General features: G+C 38.4%; 2 protein-coding genes across 2 annotated transcripts; both read right to left on the reverse strand.

The window, feature by feature from the left end:
• Positions 1–330: 330 nt before the first annotated feature.
• Positions 331–2,339, reverse strand: LOC149017770 (polyol transporter 5-like). The gene is made up of 2 exons (XM_089152098.1): positions 2,048–2,339; positions 331–1,937 (listed from the first exon to the last, which is right to left on the reverse strand). The coding sequence occupies exons 1-2, from the start codon at positions 2,184–2,186 to the stop codon at positions 502–504; spliced, it is 1,575 nt and encodes a 524-aa protein (XP_089008224.1). The 5' UTR covers positions 2,187–2,339; the 3' UTR covers positions 331–501.
• A 7,001-nt stretch (positions 2,340–9,340) lies between these two features.
• LOC149017771 (putative polyol transporter 2) lies at positions 9,341–11,321 on the reverse strand. The gene is made up of 2 exons (XM_089152099.1): positions 11,001–11,321; positions 9,341–10,898 (listed from the first exon to the last, which is right to left on the reverse strand). Exons 1-2 carry the CDS (start codon positions 11,155–11,157, stop codon positions 9,436–9,438), a joined length of 1,620 nt encoding a protein of 539 aa, XP_089008225.1. The 5' UTR covers positions 11,158–11,321; the 3' UTR covers positions 9,341–9,435.
• Between the last annotated feature and the right edge of the window lie 935 nt (positions 11,322–12,256).

Genomic DNA, 12,256 nt, shown 5'->3' on the forward strand with positions numbered 1-12,256 from the left:
AAATTTTTTTTACCTGTGATATGTGACTAGTTTTCTAGATTTTCTACTAAAATATCTACTTTGGATTCTTAAATCTCAAACTTAGCCCTCACAAATAAAATAGTAGAGATGTAAACAAGTTGTCAAAAACTTGTATTCAATTTGTATTCATGCCCATTTAAAAGAATCTACTTAAATTTATTCCTCCTTTTGAATGGTTGATTATTTGTACACTTCTATTTTTAGTTGTAAATATGTATATGATCATATAATCTTATTTTATAGAATCATTAAAGTATAAAAAACTCATTAAAATAAATCAAAACTGTGAATATTGGAAAATATATACATGAAATTTATTACAACATTTTTACCAAAATGATTTTATTATCACAAGAAAGCCATTAATTCAAGCATTCACACAAACTTAGAACTAAGAGTTCCATTCAAAATTCCAAATTAGTTTCAAGTAGCACACACATACTAAATTAATTGTCCGTTTCTTAACCTAATTAAGCTTAATTACTTTGATTGTAAACCCAATTCAACATGAACATTTTGATCTTCTACAAGGTCATGACTATCCTTTTCCATGGATGATTTCCACTTAAACGTGCTTTTATTAAATAATGGTTCTATCTCTTCTAAGGTTTTCCCTTGTGTCTCTGGTAGGAATGTGTAGAAGAATATCCACGCTATAGCAGTTATCCCTGCGAACATAAAAAAGCTCCCTTCGATGGTGATGGCCTCGTAAAGGGACAAAAATGTCATCCCTATAACACCACTCATCACCCTATTCACCGCCACACATATGCTTACCCCCTGCGCCCGCAGCCGTACAGGAAATATCTCTGAACTGTACACCCATGGAATCGGACCCAACCCCATCGAGAAAAACGCTACGAAAGATAACGTCATAACCACACATAATACTATGGCCCACATAACCCTCTTCTCCGAGTGATCAACCACCGTTAATCCAGATGCTAATCCAAGTAGACACACCAGCATACCACCCGTGCTTCCAAGAAGCAATGGCCGCCGTCCGATCTTGTCCAATAGAAATGTAGCCACCAAGACGAAAACTGTCTTACTGAATCCAACGCCCACCGTCGCTCCTAGCAGTTGCGACTTCTTCTTGATCCCTGCTTTCTGAAAGATCCGGGGACTGTACAGCACCACAGAATCAATCCCGGAAGCTTGCTGGAAGAATTGTATACCGACGGCTGCGATTAAGACACGTCGTACAGATGGTGTTGGGCGGAGTAGTAGCTCCTTCCATACACCTTCACCACTGTTGCGCTTGGGTACGGCTACGACTTCATCAGAACAGGTCTCTGGAATTCCGACGGCGGTTTTGATTTCGGCGAGTCTTAACTCGGCTTCTTCTTTGGAGTTACATGTCTTATTGAGTACTCGCTTGGCATCACCGAGTCGACCCTGCAAAACGAGCCAACGCGGTGACTCGGGCATGATGAGTATCCCAAATGCTAACATCATCGAAGGAATCCCTCCGACTCCAAGCATGAATCGCCAGCTGAGATTCTCAGGAAGCTTAGAGAAAGAGATGTTGGAGACGTAGCCAAGTAAAACTCCGGTGTTGATGAAGACTTCAGGAAAAGATGTTAAAAAACCTCGAGAAGCCGCCGGAGAAATCTCTGCAGTGTAAACCGGCGCAATCATGAGAGCAAAACCGACGCCGATTCCGGCGACGACTCGACCCACCAAGAGCCACGCGAAGTTTGGAGCCAAACCCATAAGTAAAGCTCCTAAAAAGAAGATTACAGAAGCAAACACGATGGTGTACCGACGACCGATCCAGTCGGAAACTCGTCCGGCAGCGGCAGAGCCCATTAGAGAGCAAACGTTAATGATTCCCACCAGAACTTCTATCTGGGTATCGCTTATCTTTAGATCGTTTTTTATGTCAATTGCAGCTCCGCTCATAACTCCGGTATCTGAATGAAGAAGAACAGAAAAAAAAAAAAAGAGATGAAATTAAACGAGGAAGTGATAGATTAACAACAGTATACAGTTCTTGATCAGGTCAAACTAAAGGAGTACTGACCATAGCCCAGTAAAATAGAAACCATTGAACCTAAAATTGCAGAAACCATAGCAAACTTGTTTCTCTTCTGTTTGCTCTGCGATACAAGTACGTCTGACGCAGCAGAACCTCCACTGCTGTGAGCTTCTACTCCGGCCATCTCTACTTCCTTGAGCTCTTTTCGAGAGGAGACAAGGGGAGAGTGGACTCTGGAGTGTTGAGCTAGGCAATTAACCAGACAAGAATTTATAAAGGGAGAAATAGAGCTCCAGAGGAAATATGCAGAGAAGGGTAATTTTCGCTTGGATTTTCTCTGAAAATTTGCATTACTTTGTGGAAATATTTAGAATCTACTATGGAGAAATCAGTATCCTGACTCATAATTCCTAACATCCGTACCGGACAACAATGAGTGAGAAGGGGGAATCTAAACGTACGTATTTAATTTTTTGACCGGGAAAAAACGTCCGTAAATTAATTAAGATTCTTTCCTCACGTTCTTTTCCCTCAAAATCCGTGCAACTCGAACGGCATCTCAAGTGCAAATGTACATGTCCAAGCAAGGTGGTAACATTTATATTTATCAGTGAAGAGGTTATGTGTTCGATTCTTGCGGACGATCAAAGTCCCTCTAAAGATGTAATCAAAGGTGTGCACAAGCTTGCCCGAATGACTAAAAAATAAAAAGAATCAGTTACACACTAACGAGGAGACCTATGGATCGGATTTGGCTCGGATGCATCAATATTTTAATTCGATTAGTAAAATCGATAAATTTTTATCCAAATATTATCCAATCTGATAAACAATCATCCGAATTCGAATTTGGTTGCTTATCCGATGAATACTGATATTTTTCGGTAAGAAAATTTTTGAATATAAACACTCTTAATCATTACAAATTCGAAGACAAATTTTGACTACTTAAATTTTTTTTTTTTTTTTTTTTGGTAATCAATTTTGACTACTTAAATGGTGTACTAAACAATAATCAAATACGAAATTTGCTTTTCAATTTTCACAAGCACACCGAATCTGACCTTGGGGCTAAAGCTGATCAGTGCTTTTCTTCGTTTGGGACCGCTCATGCAGAGGCTTTTTTTTCTTGGTAGAAAGCTACGTGCATTGACCTTGACTAGCTACTAAAACTGATAGAGTCAAGCTTGGAACATCAGTCTTCCATCTCCAACTCAATTTCAAAGTAATCTCTTCTTCAATTGCACTAATTAAGTAGTTTAGAATTATCTTCTAGAATTTTGAGATTCCAGCAGAGGTGGGAAAAGACGTGTGTTGGTGCTATTGGGTTGGTTGCCAACCTCAAATGGAAACGTATAACCTGGTTTGATTAATTATTAATTAATGTTCCGGCTGCACTGATGGAGTGGTTCCTTGAATAAGTGGAAATGTGTCTTCATGTATCGCCAGATTAGTTCAACAAGCATAGAGTGTCAAAGATGGTTTTGATAATTTGTTGCTGTAGGCATGTAAATATATTTTCGATGTGCTTGACGAGTCAGGAATATATCTATCTATCCACATGGGGACAAGTGAGGATAAACATTCACTTTTTCTTTTATTTATTTATTTATTTATTTTTACTTTTTAGATAAAAAAGATTCCAACTTATATTGGACCACTTAATCTTTAGAAGCCATGATAGTAACTACCTATTAGTCTTGATTTGTGCTATCAGGTCCAATCGAAAGGGTTCTAGGGAACCGACCTGGTCTCGATCGGTCCAACCATTCTAACAAATTGGTTTTGTCTGACAACAAAGATTGTACGCTCTTCACCCCCAATAAACGACCTGGTGAGAGCCCTGATCATGGGAGGAATGCAAACGAATAGAATAAGTTCCCGTGCACGACACGTATTCAGACTCCATAACCCAAGACGAGTCTATATACTTGTCTGATGAAGATTGAACAATAGAAAAAAGTAGCTAGCCAATCAAATCCAATGACACAATCCATAACTCAGGTAATACATACCATATAATCCTTATGCCCACACAAGATTAAAGTAATTGAATTCCATCACACTATTTGCTATTATTCTCTAGGCTTTGCAACCATATAAAGTCTTCTTCTTGTTGTACGAAATACTAACTTTATCGTCAGAGGCAATCCTTGCCCAACCAAGGTAGGCCCGCCATTTACAGGTCAATTGGGGTGATAACCAGACGCAAAAATACTATATTAAAAAGAATATTTGGGAAGCTTCTTTGACAAATTATCTATTTTATTTGCAAAATTGCTTGAGTCATGCGCATTAACAATCAAGCAAGATTTTGGCCCGTTAGATCGAAATCTCGATCAATGTTGAAATTTTAATTGTTGAATTTCAATGATCGAAATCAAAATTTCAGTCCAACTGATCGAGGAAAATGACTTGCTTGGATGTTTGCACATTTAATGTTCAAGCAAAATCCTTTTATTTGGTATTACGGGTTAAATTATTCTGACAAAAATATGTCTCTTCTCCCCAACCCTAGGACCCCATCCCCTTCTTCAAGTAGGGACCAGCTTCCCTAACTTACTCTCCTTGTTGGGCTGGAGTAACCTTAACCTCTTATCACTATTGTGCCATCCTGAGGACATATAGGGTTGAGTCCCTTGGTTGACTTTGATTCAGTGATCAAAGACCATGGACCCTGCAGCTGGACCACCAGTTTCGAATCCAGCCAGAATTTGTACAACAATGAGTACCTAATTACTTCTTCTCCTGCTCAACTTCATTATAAACATATATATAATCAAGCTTTAATCAATTAATCATTAGTTTTATGAAGCATTAACATTAATTCTAATTAAACTTTAACAAATAGGAGTCTAGATATACATATTCAGTGCAAGTTTGACTACACGCTTTTAACTTGTATTAATTTCTGTTTTAATGTGACAAACATATGCCACATCAGCTTACATTCTCCCACTTAGCACCGTGTGCCACATGTCCATTAATGAGTTCCAAACTTGATGTATGGTCATATTAAACTTATTCTTAATGGAAAATTATACATTCAAGATGAAAAATCCAGCTAACGGATTTAGGGCAACAACTGGGCCGGGCTTTTGCAATCTCAAGCCCATCCCTATATGCCCCCCCCCTTCCTACCCTAGTTCACGGCCAATGATTATTGTTCCTGGCCCAAAGCCCTACAGGGCCAAGCCAAGCCCATTCCCGCCCTAATTGGCTCTAATTGGGCCAGGTCGGGATGGATTGGCCCTAATTGCTTCTTGCTTTGACCTCTATTACCCTTCGTGCCCTATTGCCTTCTTGCCCTGCCTTTTGTCTTTTTGGACCTATATGTAATTATAAATATAATTATTTTTTATTCATGATTTTTTCAAATTTTTGTTTGTTTTTTTTCTTTTTTTTTTTTTCTTTCTTTTTTTCTCTCTTCTTTTTTTTCTTTTCTTTTCTCCTTTCCTTTTACTTCCTTTTGTTTGTTTTTTTTTTTTTATTTTTATTCATGTATTTGTTTTGTTTTTTTTCTTTTATTCATTGGGCGATGTCAATATTAATAATGAGAAGTTCGTGTAGTTTGTTAGATATTAATTCTCTATATACTAGCTTTTATTATTTATAATATATTATCTCGCCTTAGTCCAAAAAAAAAAATCAATGATTTTTGAACTAAAAATGACTTAATTCAAAAAATAAAAATTATCTTAAAAATAATATAAAAAGTGAACTCATAGTTTAATATTATCAAAATGGCTGAAGGTCAAAGTCGAGACTTATAGTTATATCAATGTTAATGTAAAGATTAGGGTAAAAATCTAATACATGATCAGGATCAATTAATATTAAGACTATAGCCAAAATTAAGGTCAGGATCAGGCCAAAATGAGGTGGATGTTTACTACATTGGTAATGAAGATATAATTTATTTTTATTAATTTTTTTACAAAACATGATCATGTTTTTAAAATTTGACAGGTGTCAAATATTCACCCATGTGGATTATAATTAATTCCTCTTCATATGGTTGGAGGGTCCATACTCAAATCAAGGCCAAAATCATAGGCCTAGATCAGGGTTAGAATCAGGGCCAAAATCAATGCTAGAATCAGGGCCAAGATATGCCAAAATCAGGGATGGGTCGGGATGGGCTGAGCGGGCCAGAGAGTAATCCCATGCCCGCCCTTGGCCCTAGTTCAGGACTAGAATATTTTGGCCCTAACTCGCTCTTAGGGCCAAAATCTTTAGCCCAAGCCCTATTCAGGCTCAGGGCGGGTCAGGGCCGCCAGGGCCAAACTTGCTTCCCTAAACGGATTCAACTTCAAAATACTTAACTTTTTAAGGGTTCCAAATAATAGTTCCACTTGAGTGTTAGTTATGTGAGGTTGTCCTTACCAGGGAGAGAAGGTGGAAAGGATCAGTCCTTCACACTCACAGGATAGTTAGTTGATCTCCATCTTAACTAGAAACTCAAACCCTCATGTTAAAGTTAGGGTTGTGATTAGGGGTGTCAATTTATAGCCCGAACCGTTAAAACCGAACCGCACCGGTCCGTTATAGCCCAAACCGGGCCCAAACCGAACCTTAATGGGCCATAATTTGGCTGAGGGTTGTGGAGCCCGCACCAAACCCGAAACCGAACCGCAACCCGTTATAACCCGTTTTGTAATTTTACATTAAATAATATTTGAATCATTATATTACCATTAGGTAGTTGGTGTAGACAATTAAGAAAATTAAGCACGAATTCAAAGATCAAATAGTCATTTTATTACTTAATATCTAGGTTTTTGATTTCTATAGAATGGGTGGGGTTTTTTTTAATGGAAATTGACCAATAGCAACTTTTCTTTCCATATAATTTTTGCTTTTGTTGTAGGATGTTCAATTGTTTATTTTTGTTTTTTTTCTTACACACCATAAACCGTTAGTCAATCCGAATTTAAACCGTTAGTTAGCCCGAACTCAAACCGCACCAAAGCAAAACCAGCCCCAAACCGTTATTTTGCTAATGGGCCATGTTTGGGGTAGGAATTTTTCAATCAAAAACCGTTAGGCCCAGCCCGAAACAGCCCCAAACCGTTGACACCTCTAGTTGTGATACATGGTAATGTCACCATTTAAGGAATTTAGTTACCTGTAATCTCACTTAATAGGCTCCCCCACCCTGTCCCTCATTTTCAACTAGACAACCGTCTTTTCATCCTCTACATCATCTAAAGCCTAACACAGAACTTGCTCGTATCAATCAAGTAGAGAGAATCTACACTTATAGTTTACAGTCTTATGTTATGATAAGATAATGTCCAACCAGAGGTTGACTTTTTTTTTTATCAAATGCCCATATATCTGTTTTGGTCCCCTATTTTAGGGTATCACATGTGTGACAAGTATGTTACATTATAGGCTAGACCTAACTCTTCATAAATGATCTGTCAAGTTTAATTAGGTCTATATCAAGTTGGCACATAATGAGTTGAAGAGAATCTATAACCACAATTTTTTTGGGTGAAAATAACCACACAATTGAACCATGCAATTTTGGTCCATATGACTCCTAGAGTCATATAAGAGAACGACCAATTAATTTTGGGTGTAATCATAAAATGAGTATAGAGAGAGATCTATACAATTCTTCATAATAATTCTTAAAATAAATAATGAAACTAGCTGTATCGGTTCTTAACTCTTCTTAAATAGACAATTCAAAAAGCATTACATGAAACTGTTGTCGACATTAAAGTATTTTCAGACTTTATCTAAAAAGAGGATAATAATTGATGACTATCGAATCTCCATAATTGTTTTATAATGGGCAAAAAAAAAAAAATATTTGGACAATGACAAGCTACCATTTTTAGGTAATGCTTAATGAGTCTAAATATTGCAGCATCTACCTAAGAGGGTAGAGGATTGCGAAGTTCGAATATATTCTCTATCCCTGTTAGTAGAGGATTGTTTTTTTTTTTTTTTTAATGTAACATTTTTACATCATATATTTATGAGGGGAATCTACCTTTAATTCACTTTGTCAACATTTAGAGATGAACTTTATTTTTAATGTATAGTAGAAAAATGTGAGAAGAACATAGTTTTTTACCTTTGCAAATAGAAGATTTGGGCTCAAGAGTGCACTATTTTGATATCCCTCTACAACAATTTTAAAGAGAATACTTATGTCTCAAATCAATCCACATGAATTTTCATGCACGTAAAATGAAATATATTATGCAAACTTTCCACTGACTTTTCTTTTCTTTTGTTTTGGCTCTTTTAATTAATATTTTAAGTCTTTTTAAGAAAACAAATTAAAAAGAGTTAGACGAAATTGCTGACTATATATATTAAAATATTTTTAGACTTTATCTGAAAGAAAATAAAATAGATGACAATCGAATCTTCATAATTGTTTTATAATGGGTGGGGGAAATATTTAGACAATGACAAATTACTATTTTTTTGTTAATGCTCAATAAGTTTACATGCATTATCCACCAAAGAAGGTAGGATTGCAAAGCTAGAATATATATTCTCTATCTTCGTAAGTAAATGATTATTTTCTTTTAACAATTTCATATCATATTTATAAGGAGAGTCCACCTTTAATTCACCTTGTCAACGTGAGCTTTCTTCTTAAATATATGGGAGAGAGATGTGATATCACTCTATCGTATATCGTATATCGAAATAGAATACTCATATTTGATCAATGTACATGAAATATCATCAATGTAGAATAAAATATAGTTTATGACTGTTTTACCAAAAAAATCAATACAACAAAAAAGTAAGCAAACTCAAGCAGATATTTTGGTTTTCCAAATATTTTTGCAGCCATGTATTTCACTGTATGAACCATTACATCGGTTGGATATCTTCTAGAATGTTTCAAAAAGTCATGAACAGTTCACATCACTTGACTTTTCTTTCCTTTTCTTTTGGCTCTTTGTACCAAGGAACGAACCGGTGGACCGGCCGTCCCCGCCCGCCGGGGGTGATTTTGTGGCTTTTCGGGTGGGGAGCCGTGGACCCTTTTTCGTGATGGTGGGTTTGTTAGTTTTAAAACAATAAATATCTCGGTGTGTTGTCCTCAACCCTTTCTTAACATTTTTTTATATTGTGGGGGTGGCGCGCCGCTCGTCCTTGGGCGTTGTTTCGTCGGTCCCCGGTTTCTTTTTTCTGCGTTGGCCTTCCGTTCTGTGTTGCTTCCGTTCTTCCGGCGTTGGCGTTTGCTTTTTTTTTCGTTGCTTTCTTTTGTCGCCCGCCGATCGCCCTGCCCTGCTTTGTACTAATTAGCTACTTTAATTGAAGTTGGAATCTTTTTTCTTCTTCAAAAAGATGAAAATATTAAAGAAAGTACGAAAGTGTAATTATCATAATTAAAGTATACTCTTAATTCCTGTTTCACGTGTTTACCCACCACAGAGAAAAGACAAAACCAACTAAACCCCTCCTTCCCTAGTGCCCAACTGAACGTCACCACCATTAGTGGTAGGGATGGTCTGTTTGTCTTCTCTGCTCCCATTGCTGCTGCACTTGTTACTGATTGAGTCTTTCCAGTTGAAGTTACCAAACACAACCTCCATCTCCTCTAAGGTCTTCCCTTGTGTCTCCGGTAGAAATGTATAGAAGAAGATCCAAGCCACCACTGCTATTCCGGCGAACAAGAAGAAGCTTCCACTAATGGTGATGGCTTCGTAAAGAGAAATGAAGGTCATCGATATAATTCCACCCGTCACCAGATTTGCAGCTACGCCGATACTCGCACCCTGCGCCCGCAGCTTCAAAGGAAAGATTTCCGAATTGTAAACCCACGTAACGGGTCCTAACCCGATCGAGAAGAAAGCCACGTTAGATAAAACCGTCGTTATACACAACACCATGGCCCACATTAATTTCTCATTTGGGTGGGTATCAACGATTCTCAACCCGAACCCGAGACCAAACAAGGAGATGATCATTCCTCCAACGCTGCTGAGAAGCAACGGTCGCCGTCCAACCTTGTCTAAGAAGAAAGTAGCCACCAAGATGAAGATCGTCTTCACGAATCCAACGGCCATCGTTGCTGCGAGTTTCTTGTTGTTGCCCGTGATCCCAGCTTTCTCGAAGATCCGTGGACTGTACAACACCACGGGCCCCATTCCTGTAGCTGCTTGGAAGAAATGAATTCCTACGCCGGCGATTATGACACGCCGCACCGCTGGCGTAGGGCGCAGGAGCTCTCGCCATACACCTTCGCCGTGGCTTTTTTTCGACACTTTCACGATCTCGTCGTCGCATTCTGGTGGAATCTTTGCTGCTTCCTTGATGTCAGCGAGTCTGAGCTCGGCTTCCTCTTCGGAATCGGAGGTTTTATAGAGCACGCGCTTGGCGTCGCCGAGTCGACCCTGCATAACGAGCCAACGAGGCGACTCTGGCATGGCGAGTACAGAGAGACCCAAAAACACAGGCGGAATCGCTCCGACTCCGAGCATGAAACGCCAGCTTAAATAGTCTGGAAGCCTAGCGAAGGCGTAGCTGGAAATGTAGCCAAGCAGGATTCCAAAGTTGATGAAAACTTCAGGGAAGGATGTTAAGAAGCCTCGACAAGAAGCTGGTGAGACTTCGGCGGTGTAGACAGGAGCAATCATGAGAGCGTAGCCAACGCCGATTCCGGCGACGAATCGGCCTGCCATGAGAAAGGCATAATTGGTGGCGAAACCCATCATTAGGGCTCCGATGAAGAATATCACAGCAGCGAAGATGATGGTGTAGCGACGTCCGATCCAATCAGATGTTCTTCCAGCTGCTCCAGATCCAATAAGAGAGTAGAAAGCGAGGGTTCCAACTAGGAGTTCTACTTGTGTATCAGATAAGTGAAGGTCATCTTTGATGGATATTGCTGCTCCAGTCATTACCCCATAATCTGAACAACACAAATTGGTTAAACTAGGAAAGAAACTCATTTAACGGTTGCTCAACTGCTGCTGAAGATTCTTAAACCAAGAACATTAAATTAAATACCTACCATAACCCAGTAAAATTGAACACATGGAAGCTAAGGTTGCACAGCTGAGAGCATATCTGCGAGCACCACGGTTTATCGGCAACTTGTTCGCCGGCGCTGGATTTTCTGGTAGTTCATGTGTTGCAACTCCATTTTGACTATCTTTGGGTTCTGCCATTTTTTAGGGCAGCAGAGCCTGAGAGAGGTGAAGTGAGTCTGGAGGAACTCCACTCTGATCAGCTCTCCGCCGGCAGTGAAGCACTTACAATATTCTGATCAACGCGAAGTGTTTAAATAGAGCAATTATGAGGGGCGCTGGACTGGCCGAGACTATTTGATGACGTCACAATATCAAAGATCAGACGTCAGCTTCTAGCCAAGCCTCATAAACTTGTCTATGAGTTATCTGTGAATCTATGAGAGCGTTAGACAACTAAAATTGCTCTGCAATTAAACCAATGGTCAAGATCGAAATCTCAGTCAAGATTGAGTGGTTGAGATCGAAATCTCAAATCTCGATTGTGTCGTTGAGAGTGTTGTGCATTAATTGATAGCACTGAAGTCGAGCTTTTACACAACTGATCATCTCTTATCTGTTGTTTACAGGTTCAACTTCAATGCTGCATATGACCATGATCAAATCGAGGACTTGAGGTCAAAATCTCGACCAATCATTTTATATATTTTTTTGTTTCAGGCATATATGATTGAAAAAAAAACATGAAATGAGTGGTCGAAATTTTGACCTCGACCACTCATTCCATCCTTACTGTAAACAGCTCAATGTTGTGTCGTATCCGTTATTTTTCAATTACCACTTAGCTAGTTGATGATATTCTCCCTTTTTTGTAGGAGTTTGATTTGGGTTTTTTTGTTGTAGGCTGGTCCTCTCTAGTCTTGTAGCGATCACATTATAACTATACATGTGTGAGTTTCAGAAGATTCTAAGCATACAGATAGTATCTTTTACGCGGTCTTCATATTGAAGTGTTTGGAGTTTTAAAAAATTCAACAATTGTGATTACAAGGAAAAGGAAAAAAAATTTAGTCATTGAATTTTTAAAAGACCACATGATATGAAAACCATATAAAAAAATATCCAAGGGATAACAAACTACTTTTATGGTCCTCACTCTTTTACAAGTTGCAACTCTTCTTTTGCCCATCTCAATCCATTTCTTGGATGATTCATTTTGTTTATTTTTTCAAAGAAACAAAAAATTGATTCTTGCACTCAATTATGAAAAATTAAAATAACATATACACCGACGACTGTC

Source organism: Hakea prostrata, chromosome 4, assembly GCF_041222555.1.
Source record: "Hakea prostrata isolate BN-2017 chromosome 4, UWA_Hpros_2, whole genome shotgun sequence".
Taxonomy (NCBI): Eukaryota; Viridiplantae; Streptophyta; class Magnoliopsida; order Proteales; family Proteaceae; genus Hakea; species Hakea prostrata.